We start from the raw sequence: 18,569 nt of genomic DNA on the forward strand, positions 1-18,569 counted from the left end.
TATAGACGGGTGGGGCGAACAGACGGGTAAAGACTTCTAATAAAATGGGTAGGGGGACAAGGTGGGGCACCCCCATGTGCTTCCCACTTTATGGCAAATGGGTATTTTATGAGATAAAATGGTATCCGTCTACACGTATAGACGGATAGTATCCGTCTATAATGAGAATTTGTGAAATAAAATAGAATACAAAAACCTTGCCAACAACAGCAACAGGTGGACAGTGGGCTAATTCCACCTTCCTTGTTCTACATCACCCATTTTACACACTGTCCAATCAAATCAAATCAATCATCAACAATTCCAGCATCACATTCCCCCTCCCCTCTCTCCTCCGTCATCTCCGCCGTCTCCTCCGCCGTGTCTCCGACAACTTCCACCATTGTTTCCGACCACCTCCAATTCCCGATCTACCATCCCGCCATTGTTACACCACCACAGTAACTCCGTCATCCTCACTGTTCAATTGCGTGTAATTAGGGTTTGATAACTTTATTTCATCTTGTTAGAGTATTTATTATTTTGACCCTTTCAATTTGAAGGGTCAAAATTCAAAAAAGTAAGCTTGTGGAATTTATATTCTTATATACCATACTATATTCCTTGTAATTATGATTATATATTGGCCGACATTGGACTGAAATTGAATTCCAATTGGAATTTTGTAAAGTGTTGGAGCTTGTTTGAAGGGTTATTCTTATGGATACTTAAATAGTCGGAGATTGTATTTGAGTTTTCGTGTCGAAAAATGGAGGGAAAGGTGAAAAATGAGGGGGAAACGAGGCGGTGTGAGGGGTGTAATCCAGTGAAGAAACCAGGGCCAGTGTCAATGGAACATGTTTTGTTGGCATTGCAAGAGACTAAGGAGGAGAGGGAGGTGAGGATTAGGAGTTTGTTTAGTTTTTTCGATAAGTCAAGTACTGGGTATTTGGATTATGCTGAGATTGAGGCGGGTTTAACTGCGCTTCATATTCCGTCTGATTATAAGTATGCTAGGGATTTGTTACATGTTTGTGATGCTGATCACGATGGTCGGGTTAATTATCATGAGTTTAGGAGGTATATGGATGATAAGGAGCTTGAATTGTATCGTATTTTTCAGACTATTGATGTTGAGCATAATGGGTGTATTTTGCCTGAGGAGCTCTATGATGCTCTTGTTAAAGCAGGTAAATTTGGAGTCGTTATCTTAAGTTATGCATTTATTGACAACATTTGATATGTTTGATGCCTTTTATGCTTCATTATATCACCTAATTCACACTTGATTCGTTTATGATTTGTCAATTGTAGCGTGTGTTTGTGTGTATGGGAGAATGTACTTGCTTTATAGGTTGTTTTGGCTGTGATCATTTTTTTGTTTAGCCTTAAGAATTACTAGTGTAATGTTGGACTAGAATTCGGCGATAATTCAAAGGCCTTGTGTTAAGTGTTAACAAGCTCTTCTTATGATATGGTCCCCAATCCCCATTTGCTAATGTCCCATGTTAAGAAAAAGGGTGGGATTTGTCACTTTATATGGAGCTACTCCTTGCGACATTTTGTTTTAGGATGGAGCCTCACTTGGGCTTATAACGTGGACTCTTTTTTCTCCTTGCCGGGGAAACCCATACTCATTTTGTATGGGATTTCACATCTTATTTGTTTTTATGTCTTTCATTGATTAGTAATACAATTCCACCTGTTGGTTTGCCTTTTGACAGCTATTATAGGATAATTGGCTACGTCTTTGTAATTTTTAAGTTGGGAGCTCGTTTTATGCATAAAAGCGGAGGAGAGGGAAGGGCATCTTTCTTCTCTGTAATGCCGGACTAAATCTGCGTTGTTATATCCATCTAACTTTTCTTCCGAGCTTGTATTAACCACCATCTATCATTGGCTTATAGGTTTATTATAGCTCCTATCTGTTAAGCAAATTTTTAGGTCACAAGTTTTCCCTTATTTTAGAAACTAACATATCGACCATAACAATAGCCAAGTATTATGTACCCTGATTCCGAGGAGCTTGGTTGAAAACTGAGGAACTTAGGTGAGTGTTTAAAGGGAATAAAATACTTAAGAAAAGCGCGCTTTCACTTCAGAAGCTTGTGCGCTAAGAACGACACAGTTAAGCTTGCTTGGTGAGTAGAATTTATAGATGAGTGACCTTCTCATGCCACGCACCGCCTGCATGAGTGAGGCCAAGATGCAGGAGAAAGACGTGCTCGTCTACGAGTCTATTACACATGGTGGTGTCCTAATGACTACTTCCTATCCATCCACTCATCCAGGGCTTGAGACTTGGAGTGCTACAGTTGCGTTCAAACTTAGCTGTAATAAGCATTAGGATAGCATGGTGTTTTTTTCCCCACATTAAATCAATAATCAGTGACGGGAGATTTTGGTCATCTTGGGAAGTAACTTTAGGTTTTGAAGATTCACCCTCATAAATGCTTGTGTTAATCAAGGTGACAGTGCTGTTTATGCTTTGTTCATTGCTGCTTATTGGAATGGAATATTCTATATCATGATTTCTTGTACCTTACAGCTCAGGCCGAATAATAGGCAAAATAATGAGTAGAGGAAATTACTACATACTGTTTGTACAGGCCTATGTCACACCTCACACGCTAATTAGCAGCCTAGTTTAAACTGCACTCTTGTTAGACAGTTCAATAGGTTGCATCCTTTTAATTGTTTTTTTTTTCCCTTTTTTCTGTTCATCCTATAAGCCACAGCAGTCTCTGTTATGTAGGGATTGAGATTGATGACGAAGAACTTGCTCGTTTTGTTGAGCGGGTTGATAAGGATAATAATGGTGTCATAACTTTTGAAGAGTGGCGAGACTTTCTCCTTCTATATCCTCATGAAGTAACTATTGCAAATATCTATCACTATTGGGAGAGGGTCTGCCTTGTGGACATTGGTGAACAAACTGTCATACCAGAAGGGATTAGCAAGCATATGCATGCAGGCCGATATTTAATAGCAGGAGGTATAGCAGGTGCTGCATCTCGTACTGCTACTGCTCCCCTAGACCGTTTGAAAGTGGCGTTGCAAGTTGAAACTAAGGATGCTCGTATAATGCCAGCAGTAAAGAAAATATGGAAAGAAGGAAAGATTTTTGCATTTTTTCGTGGAAATGGGTTAAATGTGCTGAAGGTAGCACCTGAGAGTGCGATTAGATTTTACACATATGAATTGCTTAAAGGTGCTATATCAGATGCTAAAGGTGAAGAAAAGGCTGATATTGGAACAGCTGGCCGCCTTGTTTCTGGTGGTCTTGCAGGTGCTGTTGCTCAGACCGTTATCTACCCGATGGATCTTGTAAAAACCCGGTTACAGACCCATGAATGCATAGACGGGAAAGTACCTAGATTAGGATCTTTAACTAGGGACATTTGGATTAAGGAGGGCTCACGAGCTTTCTACAAGGGCCTTTTTCCCTCTCTTATTGGTATTATTCCTTATGCGGGCATTGATCTAGCTGCTTATGAAACACTCAAGGATTTGGCTAAAAAATATATGTTCCCAGATAGCGGTAAGTTCTCCGTTTCTCAATTCTTGCATATCTTGTTATATTCTGATAAGCAATTCTTATTTTTGAGATAAACAAGACGGCTGTTGAAACTTGAAAGACGGTCTCATGTGATTAACTTTCCATTTAACCATTAACCCATTATCTTACAGTATAGCTACCTCAATTAGTTTTCATATGGGCCATTTTCATGATAAATTATCAGAAGACTCTCACATGAGAATTTGTAATATTGTATGACAAATTATGTTTCATGATAACCTAACTTGCAATATATGCAGAACCTGGAGCTCTTGTGCAATTAGGCTGTGGGACAGTATCTGGTGCTGTGGGGGCAACCTGTGTTTACCCATTGCAGGTCGTCAGGACAAGGTAAGTCAGTTACTGTTGAAAGTGTGTTAGCAAAAGTCGGGCATTTATAAACGGTTAGTCTGTGCGCAGTGGTAGATTTTAGAATCTCCATCATCTAAGATAAAAGTCAGTATATAACATGTGTTGTCCATGTATAATTAATACTACAGTTTTCTCTGTTGGTTTCCAGTGTGAATTTATAACATCTCCAGGTCACTGGTTCAAACCTTTTGAAAAAAAGTCACTAGTTCAAAGTTTCAAACTTTGCTCTCTTTCTTGGGCTAGGTTCGCCAATTACCACCATTTTTGCACGTTTTTTAATATTCGTGATCTCAATAATGAAGGAACGATGGGGAACATGACAACGTATTTCCCTAGCTCAACAACAAGGATATCCTTGTGCCTCAATGGCTCACTGGTTGAATGATTATGGGAGACTGAGTGTAGATGTCGTCTTAAGCAAGCTCTTTTGCTGTGTAACGAGTCTTTGACCTTGTTGGAGAGGAAAATAACCTTTTCCCTCTTGATTAATTAAATTCATCTTAAATCTTAGATATCTTTCCCTATTAATTTCTGCAAATCCAGCCTATTGCAAAATATCAGGATTATAATTAATCTCGATCTGACTGTTCTATTCAGAATGCAAGCTAATCAGTCAAAGGCAACAATGTCTGAAGTTTTTCTAAAGACTTTTCGGGAAGAAAGATGGAAGGGATTCTACAAAGGATTGTTTCCAAACCTTTTGAAAGTCATTCCATCTGCAAGTATTACTTATATGGTTTATGAGGCCATGAAAAAACGTCTGGAATTGGAATAAGACGTGCATGCTCTCTTCTTTTAACATGGCTGACTATTTCCGTGGAATTTTGGAGATTTGGTGCTGCTATACATTATGGATGATGATGATAGTCGTAGTTCTTATTTGAGTAGATATATGATTCTCTTGATACAATAAACCCAAAATTCCCAGGTAAATTTTTGCTATAGCGGAATATAATGTAATTGAGCCATTCGAATGGTTGTTTCTGTTCGTTCAATCATTGTGCCACCATGAATCCGTGTTTGTTGTATGTGTGGTAACACAACAAAAACAGGTGACTACAAATTTTGTAGCAACTTTGAGACTATAAGCTTCCATGAAGCACGGCAATATCATTTGTTCATTCCACTCTGTACCTGCCCATTGAACTGCCTACATGTCAGACCGACCCATATGCTTGCTTCATTTATTTATTCATTCATTGATGGATTGATTTTAATTTTACTCGTAAAACTGTCATATTTTTGTGTTACCGGCCAGACGATTTTTCTGGTTGTTTCTGTATGTTATTCTGAATAGTTGCAATCTTTCGGTTTAAGGAGGGACCATCATTTGTTTGATGATCTTGTGGTTCTACCACGCTTCATGCTTGTATAGTTGTATACATCTGTTGACTGTCATGACTCGTGAAGCATGAGCAGCCAGTTAATTGACCTCGCCTTGTGTATGCACAATTGCATATAGCGATGAAAGTTTTCAATAATCTGCGTTCAGTTATGGGACTTGTGTCGCTGCCCGGCTGCCTGCTGGAATCTAGTATGGTTGTGGAGATTTTTTCTCGAGTAGTGTGTTTATGTACTTTACTAGTGGGCCGAATGTTCGGTTTTTGTCGAAGGCATGAAAAAAATTCGGTTCTACAATAGGCCCTGGTGTTTTTTCGAATTCTTAGATATAATCTGAGTTTTTCAAAATCATACCGGATGTCTCGAGTGCTCAAATTCAATCTTTTAAATGTTGTGTTTGGAAGATTTGACTCATTTATATATACAACTTTATATGACAAATAACCCTTTAAAAATCTAAAATGAGTAGGTGATTTCTGAATCTAAACTACAATGAGGTAGCTATTCACCTTCTCCTCAACCCTCTTCTTTTACTCTCTCACAAGTCACAACCGATTAATATATTGGAGTACATGCTCTCACTAGAATTACTAAATTCAAACATTATTATAAACATTTGGATATTAGGAAAAACAAATTTCATGCAAAATGCACCTCACTATCCTCTAATTTTACTCCCTATATCCCAGTAAACAGTTTAAATTAAAGTAAGTGTAAATTATTAGCTGTGATATAGGTAATACATTATGGAAATTGATCAACTCCCTCATTAGTCATTACAACCCGATCTTGTGCAAATTGCATTATTACTCTTTAAGAGATTTCAATAAAGAGTCAACATAAAATCTTTAACATTATTAAAAGACAAACTCTCTTAAGGTGGTGTTTGACCTAACTTTAAAAGTACTTTTGCAATTGAAAAAGTAGAAATTGGGCTAAACACTATAAATTAGAGATGATTAAAAATATTTTTAAAAAACCAAAAGTTGATAACTAACCTCTAAAAGTAGAAGTAGAAAATTGTTACTTCTACTCCTACTTTTCACTCTAGTGCCTAAAAAGCCCAAAAAAATAGTTAGACCAAACATAAATATTTATTAAAAAACGTTTTTACAAAAGTTTGGTCAAATAACCAATTTTTTTTCCAAAAAGTAACTTGTGAATAAATTCATTTTAAAAAGAAAAAACTACCCCCTCCGTACCAGACAACTGATAACATGGGTAAAAAATGAGGGTTTTTAAGAAAAGAGGTAAAAGCAAGGGTAAAGAGGGAAAAATAGGTGGAGTATGTAATTGTGAGTTTAATTGTGAGTTGGTAGGTGATGTCTGTAATGCATTTTGTGTAAATATCAAATGGATATAAGTATAATTTGGTAATGTTGTGGGCCAAATAAGGAATGTTACTATTGGTTTGGTACGACCATATTTGGTAAGTGTTACCATTGGTCTGATATAAAGGGAGTATTTACCGCATTGTGAAAAAACAAAAAAAAAAACAAAATTTTGAGAAATCAACCAACTAAGCAAAACCGGCAAATTCTCATTTGTGCCGGATACCGTTTCCTCTCACAAAATGGTCATTGAGAGGTGAGTGAGAAACACATTGGAGGTGCCCCACCTTGTCCCCTCTCCCTTTTTTTGTGAGAGGTCACAAGTTTGTGACGGGCTAAGCCCGTCACAAACAAGACTAGCTGAACAAATTTTCAAAAAAATTACCAAAATAAATCAAATCTTCCCTATAAATACCCCCTTCAACCTCTCAATCTTTTCCCTTCGTCATAAGTCATAACACTATGTTGGGTCGTGACCCAATTGTGTCCGGCCCAAAAGTTCTCTTTAGAACTTGTCTTATTAAATAAGAATAAGAGTGTTTGTTTAGTGGACCAAGTCCACGGCTTGTTTTGTAAGCCAAGGGAAATTTGGCTGGTTGTTGGATATAAAAGGAGTTCCTTGGCAAAAAAAGGCAGAGTACACAACAAGCACACACCACACAAATATCATAAATACTTGCAGGTTGATTTGAGCGTGAGCTTAATTGGTGCCACTTCTTCTAACAAGAAACGGGTCTGATTTCTTGGGTCTTCTCACACACGGTTTGACACAAGACGGTTCTTGTCTTGGGTTAGTGTGTGGTTGGGTGGCAGGAGCAAGGTGATTTTGTGGTCGAGATTCTTATCTCGGGTTCAGTTAATCGAGGTCAGTATAGTTCTTTGTATATGGTCTTGTATACGGATTTACACATTATTTAGGTGGTTTAATCTAGACCGTCTTACTAGTCAGTTGGTGGAATTTGTCAATTGTTCTAGGGTTTAGATTTGGTTCTTCCTAAATCATTGTGGTTCCGAATTGGTGTATTATTCGGGACGGCGGACTGTACTGGTACTATTATTATAGTGGATTGCTCGATTGGCTGTGGGTTTTACCTCCGGATTTGGAGGGTTTTGCCCTGGGTATTTACCCTATATTCTGTCTCGTCTTATTGTTGTTTACGGTTATCTACTTTTGGTTTTATATTGTCGATTGTGCTTTCGTTGCGTGTGGGTAATTTGGCGTAAATTTCCCAACACACTACGACAAATCAACATCACTCACAAGTTAAGTTACAAACAACCCTTTCTCTGTTTTGCAGTTTCGCAACAACAATGTCCATCAATGAAGGAGAAATGGCGAAGATTATCAGCCGCAAGGTTCCGTGTCAAAGGACTCAAAAAGCGGGACTACAGTTTTCGGTGAAGAGGGTACGTTGGCATATGCAGAAGGCATCGAATCCGATAGATATAACGTCTAATGGTTCCGTCTTCCTCACTTCCGTTCTTGAATACCTTGTTACTGAGGTCTCTTTTCTCAAACTCCCGTTTCTTTTTCGGATTCAAATTAAACCTACCATTATGATCAAGAGCCATGACATAATATCCAAGTATGGAACCCTAATTTTTAATTTAATAAAGATTAAGGGCTACAAAATATCTTGATTCCATCTTCAAAGGTTTTAGGGTTTTGACGGATGGTTTTGTTGACTTAATTCCGTAGGGAGGCAATGAGGCCGGCCTAGTAATTTGGTTTGTTCGAAGTACAATTTGGTTGTAGGAGGCTGTGGCCGTAGCTGTGGCCGATGGGTGGCTTACGAGTTACGATCCTTTTTCCTAAATCTAAAAATATTACTCCCTCCTACTCCTAGTGTGATTGTTGTTTTCTCTTTCCTTTTCCATACTATTCCATATTAGTCGGAGGTTGGTTCCTCTTTGCTTTTTCGATAAGTTTTGTGTTGTCTAAATTCAGTTCTATTTGGGGTAGGGTGTTTAGTGTGGTTCAAATTTATTTCCTTAATTTTGGTGCCCAAAAGAAAGGAAACCAACAATCAAATTAGGAGGAAGTACTATCGTTTTTTCCATATAAACACTATAAACTTAAATTATACTCGTATGACAGCAACAATTCTTAGGTACGACAGTTTTTCATGTGACTATTTTGTAATAAATAGTGACCATTTTATGATAAACAGATACTACTTTGGAAAAAATAGTCATTTTTTTATCAAAAAAGTAGTCTCTATTTGCCAAAATTTGGTCGGTATTTATAAAACAAGGGTCACTTTTTTATCAGTCTCACGTAGACGGTTGTACATTATTTTTTTTGCGATACGGATATGGCAATGTATTGGGGTTCCTACATGTAATGTTGTAAATGAGTAATTTTTTGAATTTCCAAATTTGTTTGATGTTTTAGGCTACTATTAGTAATTTTCTTTCCAAAACGAAGTCTAAAAATCCTACAAAGAATGATACTACCTCCGTCACAATTATTAGGTAAACATATAATTAGGACGAAGGGAGTATATGATTATAGACCTAAAAGGAAGAAAAATGATGAAATGTACAGGTATTGGAGTCGGCGGGAAACATGGCGAAGGAGAAGAAGAGGGACGGAGTAACACCAGAGGATATATATTTAGCTTATAAGAATGACGAGGAGCTAAACAAACTCTTTACCATTGCTACTGGCAAAACTAAAATAGGAGAAGGCAAAGGCAGGATTAATAATGGTGCTCCTCCTGAGTTTTTGGCTGGAGTTTTTGAAAAGTTGACCTTGATGTAAAATGCAAATATTATACAGTATTACACTACTTAGATTGTATGATTAAAATATTTTTTAGAATTTCTGTTGAAATAAGGTCCGGTTTTTTTGCACTTAATTTCAGCTCAATTCAGTTCAATTTAATTTTCATTTAATTCAGTTTAGCTTAGAGCTTTACAAATTAACACTTATTTCAATTTAATTTAGCTCTTTTCAACAAAAAAAAAAAAAAAATCAAGACCGCTTTTTTTTTGGCTAAAATGAAAGAAATTTCATTAAACTTTGCAAAGCGTCTTGCTTGTGACGGGTACATTTCGTCACAAGCTGAAGACAAGGTAAAATGTGACCCATTAAGACGAAAATGTAACCATTTTACCTAAAAAGTTATCAGAACAATTTTCAAAGCTATAATAATTTGACATTAAAATGGTCATATTTTGTCTTCAAAATGGCGACATTTGGCCGTCTTCAGCTTGTGACGGAAAGTGTCCGTCTTCAACGAGAATTGGTGTAAACTTTGAAGCTCAACAATTACATCAACCGTTTTTATGACCTTGCAATTTTACTGCAAATTTACATTAGGTGCAATCTAGAGAACTGTTTACAATAAATTTGTGTGAAACCGGCTTATACGAGTATTTTTGTTATGTAAAACTTAGGGGTGATAATAAGATAAAACAGCTCGCGAGCAACTCGAGCACGGCTCGGTCAAAGCCCGGCCCAGTTTCAGACTCGGCTCGAGAGCTTAACGATCCAAGCCGAGCATATGTTGTCTCGGCTCGAAAAGCTCGCGAGCGACTCGAACGTATGTGATTATATAAAATATTGCTCATATTTTGTAAAATTATTTTGTCATGATAATATATTTGTATCACATATATCAAATGTCTCATTCATTTTCCAAAAATTTGTATATATATAACTTTCGAGTCTCGTTATTGAAATTATCCAAGAACAAAAAAGGAAAATTCAATAGTTATATACGGACTAGAGTTCAGCTCGATATTGGCTCGAGCTCGCGTTAAAACTTGCAAGCTTTTTAATGAGCACAATTTTTCCAGACTCGGGTAAGGTCGAGATCGGTTCTAGCTAGGGGTGCTAACGAGCCGAGCCGAGCCCGAGCTTAACCTTGCTCGGCTTGTGCTTGAGAACTAAAACTCGAACTCGAGCTTACCCGAGCTTGTAGAAGATGTGCTCATATTAACGCGAGCTCGAGCCAAAGTCGAGCTCAAATCGAGCCTATATATAATGGTTAATTTTTTGATTTTTTTCATCCGATATTTTAATAACAAGGCTCGAAGGTTAAATGTAAAATATTTGACAAATCAGTGAGATATTTGATATACGTGATACAAAGATATAATCATGATAAAATATTTTATAAAATATGAGCAATATCTTATAATCACACAAGTTCGAGCCGCGCACGAGCTTTTCGAGCCGAGCCAGCGTTTGGTTGGCTTGGCTCATTAAGCTCTCGGGCCGAGTCCGAGCTCGAGCTGATCTCGCACGAGTCAAGCTTTGACCGAGCTTTTGTCAAGCTGATCTCGAGTTGCTCGTGAGCTGTCTCATCTCATTAAAACACCTAGTTCTAGCTCGAATTTTGCTTTAAGAACACAAACCAAGCAAGGCCAAGCTCGAGCTCGGCTCAACTCGTTAGCATCCCGGTAAAACTAATTGGACCAGATCGATGACTATAAGCCCACAACCATAACCCTTGAAAAAACCCTCGTCTCACTTCGCCGCAACAATTCTCAACACTCCAATTCCTCACACATTTCTCTCCCCATTTTTTCTCAGCAAAAATGGTGAGTCTCTTCAGTTCATCATCATCACCTCACTATGTTGATTAATTTTGTTGTAATCATGATTAATTTAATTTAATTTTGTTGTATCAGGTATTGCAAAACGACATTGATTTGTTGAACCCACCAGCAGAGCTTGAGAAGAGGAAGCACAAACTCAAGCGTCTTGTTCAATCTCCTAACTCTTTTTTCATGGTATTTTTTTTCTCTATTTTTCATATCAGACGGTTTTACAATAATCGGTATCTTATTATTAACAATAAACACTGATTTTATTTTACTTTTGTGTTTTGTTTTGGTGAATGTAGGATGTTAAGTGCCAGGGTTGCTTCAACATGTAAGTTAATTTCCTTAATTGCTTTAATTATGTTTAATTTAATCATTATTAAGCTGTAAATTTTGATGCTGATTTTAGGTTAGGTTAGGTTAGGTTAAAATGTTTGATTTTCTGTTGATATTTTGTATAGGGTAAGAAGAATGTTTTATTGAGTTGGGAATTTCAAATTCTGGGAATTATGATTTTAATTAAGATGGTTTATTTGAGGACAGATTTTTAGGTTAGAATTTCTGTGACTGGGAATTTCAAAGTAACCTTGTTTACCATTTGAGTACTAACTTTTCGTAAAATGACGCTGTTGGGTTCTACAATCGGGTATTCGGGTTTATTTAGTAGGACAGTGAACATAAACTCCTTCAATCACCTGTTGCGACCTTTGTTTTCATGATGTGATTTCAAAATTCCCAACGCCTTTGTCTCTGATCTTATTTCCTCAGACTACCTCATGTAAAACCCAATTGTATTGAACAATTAGCCAACAAAAATATTTGGTTTGAAACTCGTGTTATGAGCTCACAAATAAGTTCTTAGTTACTCACTCCGTCCAGAAATGCCATTTCACTCCATTTCTCAAAAAGCACTAGGAAAATGTCGTGAAATTTATTGAACAGACGTGGTATATATGTGCGCCGGAATGATGCACAGCTTTATTGCCTTTAAATGAAAATAGACCTTAACTCGTTAAGGATGATCTATGTCAGCCACCTCAAATCATTTTCAGATTTAAGGCTCTGTTGTTGTTGTTGCTGTTGCTGTTGCTGTTGCTGATGACTTAAGTCATTGTTTTTAGTTTCAACCAAAGATTTTGTTGCTCACTTTTCTCTTTTTTTACGTTTTCATTTTTTACTTGTTTTTATTCATACCGTTGGCCTTATTGTTGGATTCATGCTTAAACGATTTTGGATGATAATACACATTAGCTGACCCCAAAATGTGCTTAAACGGTCTAAGGCTCTGTTGTTTTTGTTGTGGCTGCCCGATTCGTTACTAATACGCCACGGTTTGTATATGATCTGTAATAATAGTGTTCGTTGTATAGATTTTAAGTGAGTGCAAATGTGCAATGATAGAACATGATGAACTGATTTGCGAGTTAGGTGGTCGACCAAATCCGCTAGCCCATGAATAAACTGATGTCACTTGTGTAGTTGTGTCATGTAAACTGCAATTAATCTTTGTGAATTTCTTCGATCATTTACTTAGAATGCAATTTGTCTTTTCTAACATAAGACACTTTATCATTGTGTTGCAGAACCACAGTTTTCAGCCACTCCCAAACAGTTGTGGTGTGCGGTAACTGTCAAACGGTCTTGTGCCAGCCTACAGGAGGTCGTGCCAGACTTACTGAGGGCTGCTCCTTCAGAAGAAAGGGAGACTAATTGCCTAAGCTACATAATTTTGCTGAATGAAGAGAGAGTACCCTTAGTTTTATGTTGGATAAATTGTCGCCTATTTGTCACTCGCGTAGTTTCTGATACTACTGTTTTGTGTTACGTATTGTAATGGCTGAAGGATCGAGGTAAACTTGAGCTGTTGTTTGGCATTTTGAATACATCTTGTAACTTCGCATATTTTGCCAGTTGCTTACTTTTCTTTTCTTCTTACCAACTAAGGTTTGCAATTTGAATTTCGTAACTGCTTATAACGTCTGATCACACGGAAAATAGGAGAGTAGCAGTTTAGGACCCAAACTTCAATATTAAAGTTAAAACGGAATAAGTTTGGGTCCTTATAGCTAAAATAGTTTAAAGTTCGGGTCCTTCTTGTACCTTCACTCCGCTACTTGAAAGAACCACGCATCACGTTTAAATGTCCGATAGACTTTGGACACAGACTCGACTGGTGCGAGTGTGATATGTTCACTGTCCAATTTGGCTTTACTCGTAGAGGCAGGCACAGGCTCTTTCGAGATGTAGCGTCGGTCTTAGAATCGGGCTTTTTATGAAAGTTGGCTAATTCGGCTTTGGACCTGTGCTCGAATTAGTTTAGTTGAGTTGGTTGGCCGTTGAGTTCAGGCGGGAAAAGTAATAGAGGTTATTCGTTTGTAGCTTGTTCAGGTGAATTGGGCCATTTGCAATTTTGCATTGCCCTAAACACAAATTTTTCTGAAAAAAAAAACAATTGCTAAATATCGTCGACAAATTACTTCAAATTGGCGACAATTTTAATGAACTACTCAAACTACCATTCCCACTCCAAACACTTCAATTAAACTAATTGACAAACAGTTTAATCGATAAATTCAAACTAACAACTAAGATCGAATTACTAAGAAGTTAATTGAAACAACAAATTACTAATCGAATTAAACTAATCTCAACTAGAGTAACAACTAAGATTTAATTACTATCAACTTAATCGAAACAACGAATTACTAATAGAAATAATGAATTACTAATCAAATTAAACTAATCGAAATAATGTTAAACTAATTGAATTGTTTAAAAAAAGAACTTAGGTAGAGAAATGAGAGTTTCATGTCTGATCCACCTAGGTTTGGACATGGAACTCCCGCTTTTCCTATCTTTTTTAGGAAATAATTTGATTAATTTGTAATGCAATTAGTAATTATTTTTTATTTATTTTACGAATTAAATCGGTATTGTTCGTGGTTAGTAATTTGTTAGTTCGATTAGTTTAATTGATTTGTTTGCCGATTAACTTTAATTGGTTTGTTTGTGTGTCGATTTAATTTGTTCTTTAATTCGACTAAATTTTGTTTCATTAATTCAATTAAATTTATTTCATTTATTCTCTTAATTTTGGTTTGTTAATTCAATTAATTTTTAAGTTCGCTAGGGATATTAAGTGAAAAATGAAAATTATGTGATGGGCAAAATAGGAAGTTCATTAATATTGTCGATGATTTGAAGTAATTTGTCGATGATATTTAGTAGCATCCGAGAAGAAATCCTTGGCTTGATATACATCAGGAAATTAACATTGTGAATCTCCGTTTTCCACAATAAATATTAATATACAATGATTAATTTATAATTGACGGTCCTGATTAACTGTAACCTTTTGTGTTTGCTAAATGTATCGTTTCTATTTGTTATTAAAGTAATATAGGTCAAAATGAAAGATAGATTCTTCAAAATGTTTGAGCGGCCAATGAATGATGAAGATTTCAATTTTTCAAGGATGAAATCATTTCAAAATCTATACCCTGATGGCCTGATTAATTGTTAATAATCCATGTGACCTAATGATTTTTGCATAATGATTTATTTCAATATGATTTTCCCTACAATCCTACATTGACCATGCATAAATGAATCAAATCAAATGTAAATGATAGATAATTAGGTCAATAATAATGCCTTAACCAAAAAAAAAATTAAAAAGTCCCAAATTCCTGTTTAAAACGAACATATTCGTCTTAACTCTTAAACATAAAACATGTGGAATGATTTAGTTGAATGAAAATAACAAAATGACGAACATAACCGTCTTAGGAGAGACCAGTCACTAAAAAGTAGTTGTACCATAGGAAAGTCATAAATAGCATGTGAACCCGGTAAACACTAGGGATATGGGAGAGGATGTGTAGGTAGGTTGGACGGCAGGAAGAACGTGATGGAGAGACCGAGAATCATGCATGCATCAACTACAATTCGATCACAATTAATGGATGCATTCAAGCCTTCTATTACGGAGTAGCTTCTTTATAACTTTATTATTATCCTCAAAATCATACCTGAGCACTTACGTATTATATACTCGTACTCTCTTTGTCTCAGTGAATAGTTTACCATTACTGAAGGGGAAATAAAGTAAGTATAAATAGGTTTTAAGTATTTTTGAATGATTTCAGATAGTTCTTGATGCAATATAAAATGTGATTTAACTCGGTCATTTAATTTGTTTATTTATTTCATTTTGGTTTTAAGAATGTCTTGAATAGGTAATTTGATATTCTACCTTTAATTTGCTTCACTTATTATCTAATTGGTATCTTCCTTTTTCTTTAGTCTTTGTGTAAAACCAAAACCAGAGAGAATATAATGTTATTATAAGATGGCAGAATATGTATTTTTTCCTCCTTATAAAAATTGGATAATGTTATTAGATTGTTAGATACGTCAAATTTTAGTCATTCTTCTCATTAGTATAGATGGAGTTGAGATAATCTGTCAGACTTTTATGTTTCAATATCTTATATCACATTATTATTTTATTACAACAGTGAAAATTGAATTCCCAATTTTACAGTGAGAGTAAAAAAAAACTTTTACAATTTCATAGCACATTAAATAGCCTTTGAAAATGAGTAACTTGGACGCTTTCTTGTTTTGGCCTTGAGACATTCAAGCTTTATACATGTAATATGTTGTCGTCTTCTGTAGCCCTTCCTAACGCTAAGCCCTACTCGGCTAGTCGTTCTTGTACAGTAGATTATACCATAAAAATTAAAATAGCCAAATATGGCATGATACCATACATGAAAACAATACAATTTTGAATTATATTCTTGTTCCAACATTGCTTTTCCCTTTTTCGTAGTATTCCATTAATGCATGCCTTTTTTACATACCTAACACTAGTCTATATGACATGCCCGACTCAATGTACTTGCCCTTTTGTTTCAACCATTAGTCTCTCTTAAGTCTTAACATGGATATATCCGTTTAATAGGTCAAGTATTACACCATATGATTATACTATATGACAAATAGGTTGCTTTTTGCCATGTATTCTCTACTTAGCTTTATTCTAACAGCTTCTTGATCCGTTTTAAACATTAGATGGATATACTCATATTAAATGAGAATTTGTATTGTTTAAAAGAGCATTAAGTAAATAAATACTCCTCCATTAAAACTTGATAACACCCTCTCACTTGTAGAACTGTGCACTGGGCTGAGAATCTGAGATGTGCTAAGTGCGAGCAACTCATGCACGACACTAAATGAGAACCTGGCTAGTGTTAGGTCAGTTTTGTCTAGCACAAGCCCGACCCGCTGAGTAGCGGGCCAGAGCCGGACCGAGTTAGGCCTTCATATTATTTTTATTAGTGTTTGGACTGGGCCGGGTCGAGGAAGTTGCGGCATTAGCCCGACTCGATGAGATATACAGCCCGTGCTTGGCTGGGCTGCTAAATGTCAATAATCTACGAAGCCGAGCTGGGCTGAATTGGCCCGCTACATTTAACGACTCTACTCACATCTAAAATGTGGACCCTAACCATTTCTCTTTTCATAATGTGAGAGGGTGATATTGAAATTCATTACCCCCTAGTGACTATTAACAGTTAACACCCTAGCTATTATCGTCCTTCAAACTTTAATTTGGGAGAGTTAAGTTGTATCACAAATTCTTATTTCAAACGGGCTGTTTTGCCGTCTGAAATAAGACCGATAAAATATTGTCATTTTTTAAGAGAATGTAACCATTTAATCCACAAAATGTTATCACTAGAGGTGTCATTTTTTACCCTGAAAATGATAGGAAAAATAATGGTAACATATTATCAGAAAATAACAACATTTTATTGTAAAATGACAGCATGTTGCCCGTCTTATTTCAGACGGGAAACAACCGTCTGAAGCAAGACGCGCCGAAGTTGTTTATATTTATTTGCCTTTTTTATTATTTGTTAGAGGTAATTAAATTAAAGATAAATAAATTTCTAAGACGAAGAGAGTATATCATGTTAAATTGTGCAAATGAACTTAGGCCAAATCCAAATTGAGGAGATAGAATTAGCTTCATAAATACAGGTAGGTTTCACTTTAATATTAGCTTTTAAAGTGTTAAACTCTCCCCTCTTCTATTCTATTCATATGGAGTATATATAAGACACTCACATGTAAATCCGATTTCTTCACTCTGACTAAAGTTCTAGTAACCATTCAAGGTAAATTAGGTAAATTACGATGCATTGATCCAATTATCCACGACAATTCAAAAAAAAAAGTTTTGACAAACAAAATAGGAGTAAATAGTGCTTATATATTGTTCAACAAAACACTATGTCACTCGATCATGTCATATATGCATGACTTCACTCACATGATTTCATGTTTATGCATGCAAAACGTTGTAAGTGGAATACTCAACGACTAACCATTACGATAAGAAGCTAAAAAGGTAATACAAATTCTAATAAAACGAGTTAAATAAATGGATAAGATCGATAAAAAAACAGAATGCGTTGAAAATAACAACTCTTATATGTCACCTACCTATATAAAATAGTCAAATCCATTTTATATTTAAGACGGAAATTACTGTTTTAATAAAAACCAACTAAAAAGTGAATAAAATTCGATACTTTATTGTTCATTCTTCCTCCTTTAGGTGATCACTAGCAGGAAATTTCGAGGAAGGAACAAATGCGATGCTGCAATAACTCTTTCAAGATAAGTGGATGATGAACAAGGAAAAGATAAGAAAGCATGCATACATGCAATATATACCGTATATTAATTAGTGTATTTCCTTGACCTTGAAGTCTTCAACAATGGCTTTTTGTGGCACGTATATATTACTTTTTCCATGCATTGATGCATATATGTATACCCAGTCAGAAGCACGCAGTTTATAAAACTGATGGCCACTGATGGGTTTGCCTTTTTCCCAAATTATCTTTTTTCTAGATGCTTTTGTTGTTAGCACTTAAATTTAGTTGGATTTTTGTGGTTTGATTATCATCTTAACTAAAGTTTAGGATTAAAAATGAAGTTTGATAAATAGTTCTAGAACTCTGAGTTTAATGTATGTGGGAACTAACATAAGCACAAGCCCACCTAGATTAGCTTGGACACGGGTCGGGTTAGGGTTGAGCCCGGCCAACCCGAAGCAAGGCTCCTCTGACCGGGCCCTGAACTAACTCGTCTCACGGTCCGGTACTTTGATGAGTAAGAACGTGGCGCGCACCCTTGTCTAATCTAGCGACAAGAATGCAAGCTTAAGCGTAAAGCACTAGTGAGGGATCACCCACTAATGCTTTATTAGCGGTCTCGGGTTGTGTGCGTTGGGATCCTAGTCTCGATCATCAACGATCAAGACACACATGTTTGATTGTAAAAATGAAGGCAACAATTCGTATAAATTCAAGAAACGAGTAAATAAGAAGGCTTTTGGTGGGAAGTAGATT

The 18,569-nt window shown here is 36.1% G+C and overlaps 2 protein-coding genes and 1 long non-coding RNA gene across 3 annotated transcripts; all 3 read left to right on the forward strand.

The window, feature by feature from the left end:
* Window positions 1-205: 205 nt before the first annotated feature.
* Window positions 206-5,039, forward strand: LOC141622213 (calcium-dependent mitochondrial ATP-magnesium/phosphate carrier protein 2-like). Its single transcript, XM_074438264.1, has 4 exons — window positions 206-1,169; window positions 2,735-3,520; window positions 3,799-3,889; window positions 4,508-5,039. The coding sequence occupies exons 1-4, from the start codon at window positions 749-751 to the stop codon at window positions 4,683-4,685; spliced, it is 1,476 nt and encodes a 491-aa protein (XP_074294365.1). The 5' UTR covers window positions 206-748; the 3' UTR covers window positions 4,686-5,039.
* Window positions 5,040-7,208: 2,169 nt separating this feature from the next.
* Window positions 7,209-9,443, forward strand: LOC141622214 (uncharacterized). Its single transcript, XR_012532898.1, has 3 exons — window positions 7,209-7,447; window positions 7,881-8,085; window positions 9,131-9,443. It is a non-coding gene; the product is annotated as an uncharacterized LOC141622214 (long non-coding RNA).
* A 1,566-nt stretch (window positions 9,444-11,009) lies between these two features.
* On the forward strand, window positions 11,010-13,075 carry LOC141622215 (small ribosomal subunit protein eS27y). The gene is made up of 4 exons (XM_074438265.1): window positions 11,010-11,133; window positions 11,224-11,325; window positions 11,439-11,467; window positions 12,720-13,075. The coding sequence occupies exons 1-4, from the start codon at window positions 11,131-11,133 to the stop codon at window positions 12,844-12,846; spliced, it is 261 nt and encodes an 86-aa protein (XP_074294366.1). The 5' UTR covers window positions 11,010-11,130; the 3' UTR covers window positions 12,847-13,075.
* The last annotated feature ends 5,494 nt before the right edge of the window (window positions 13,076-18,569 follow it).

Source organism: Silene latifolia, chromosome X (genome assembly GCF_048544455.1).
Source record: "Silene latifolia isolate original U9 population chromosome X, ASM4854445v1, whole genome shotgun sequence".
Classification (NCBI taxonomy): domain Eukaryota; kingdom Viridiplantae; phylum Streptophyta; class Magnoliopsida; order Caryophyllales; family Caryophyllaceae; genus Silene; species Silene latifolia.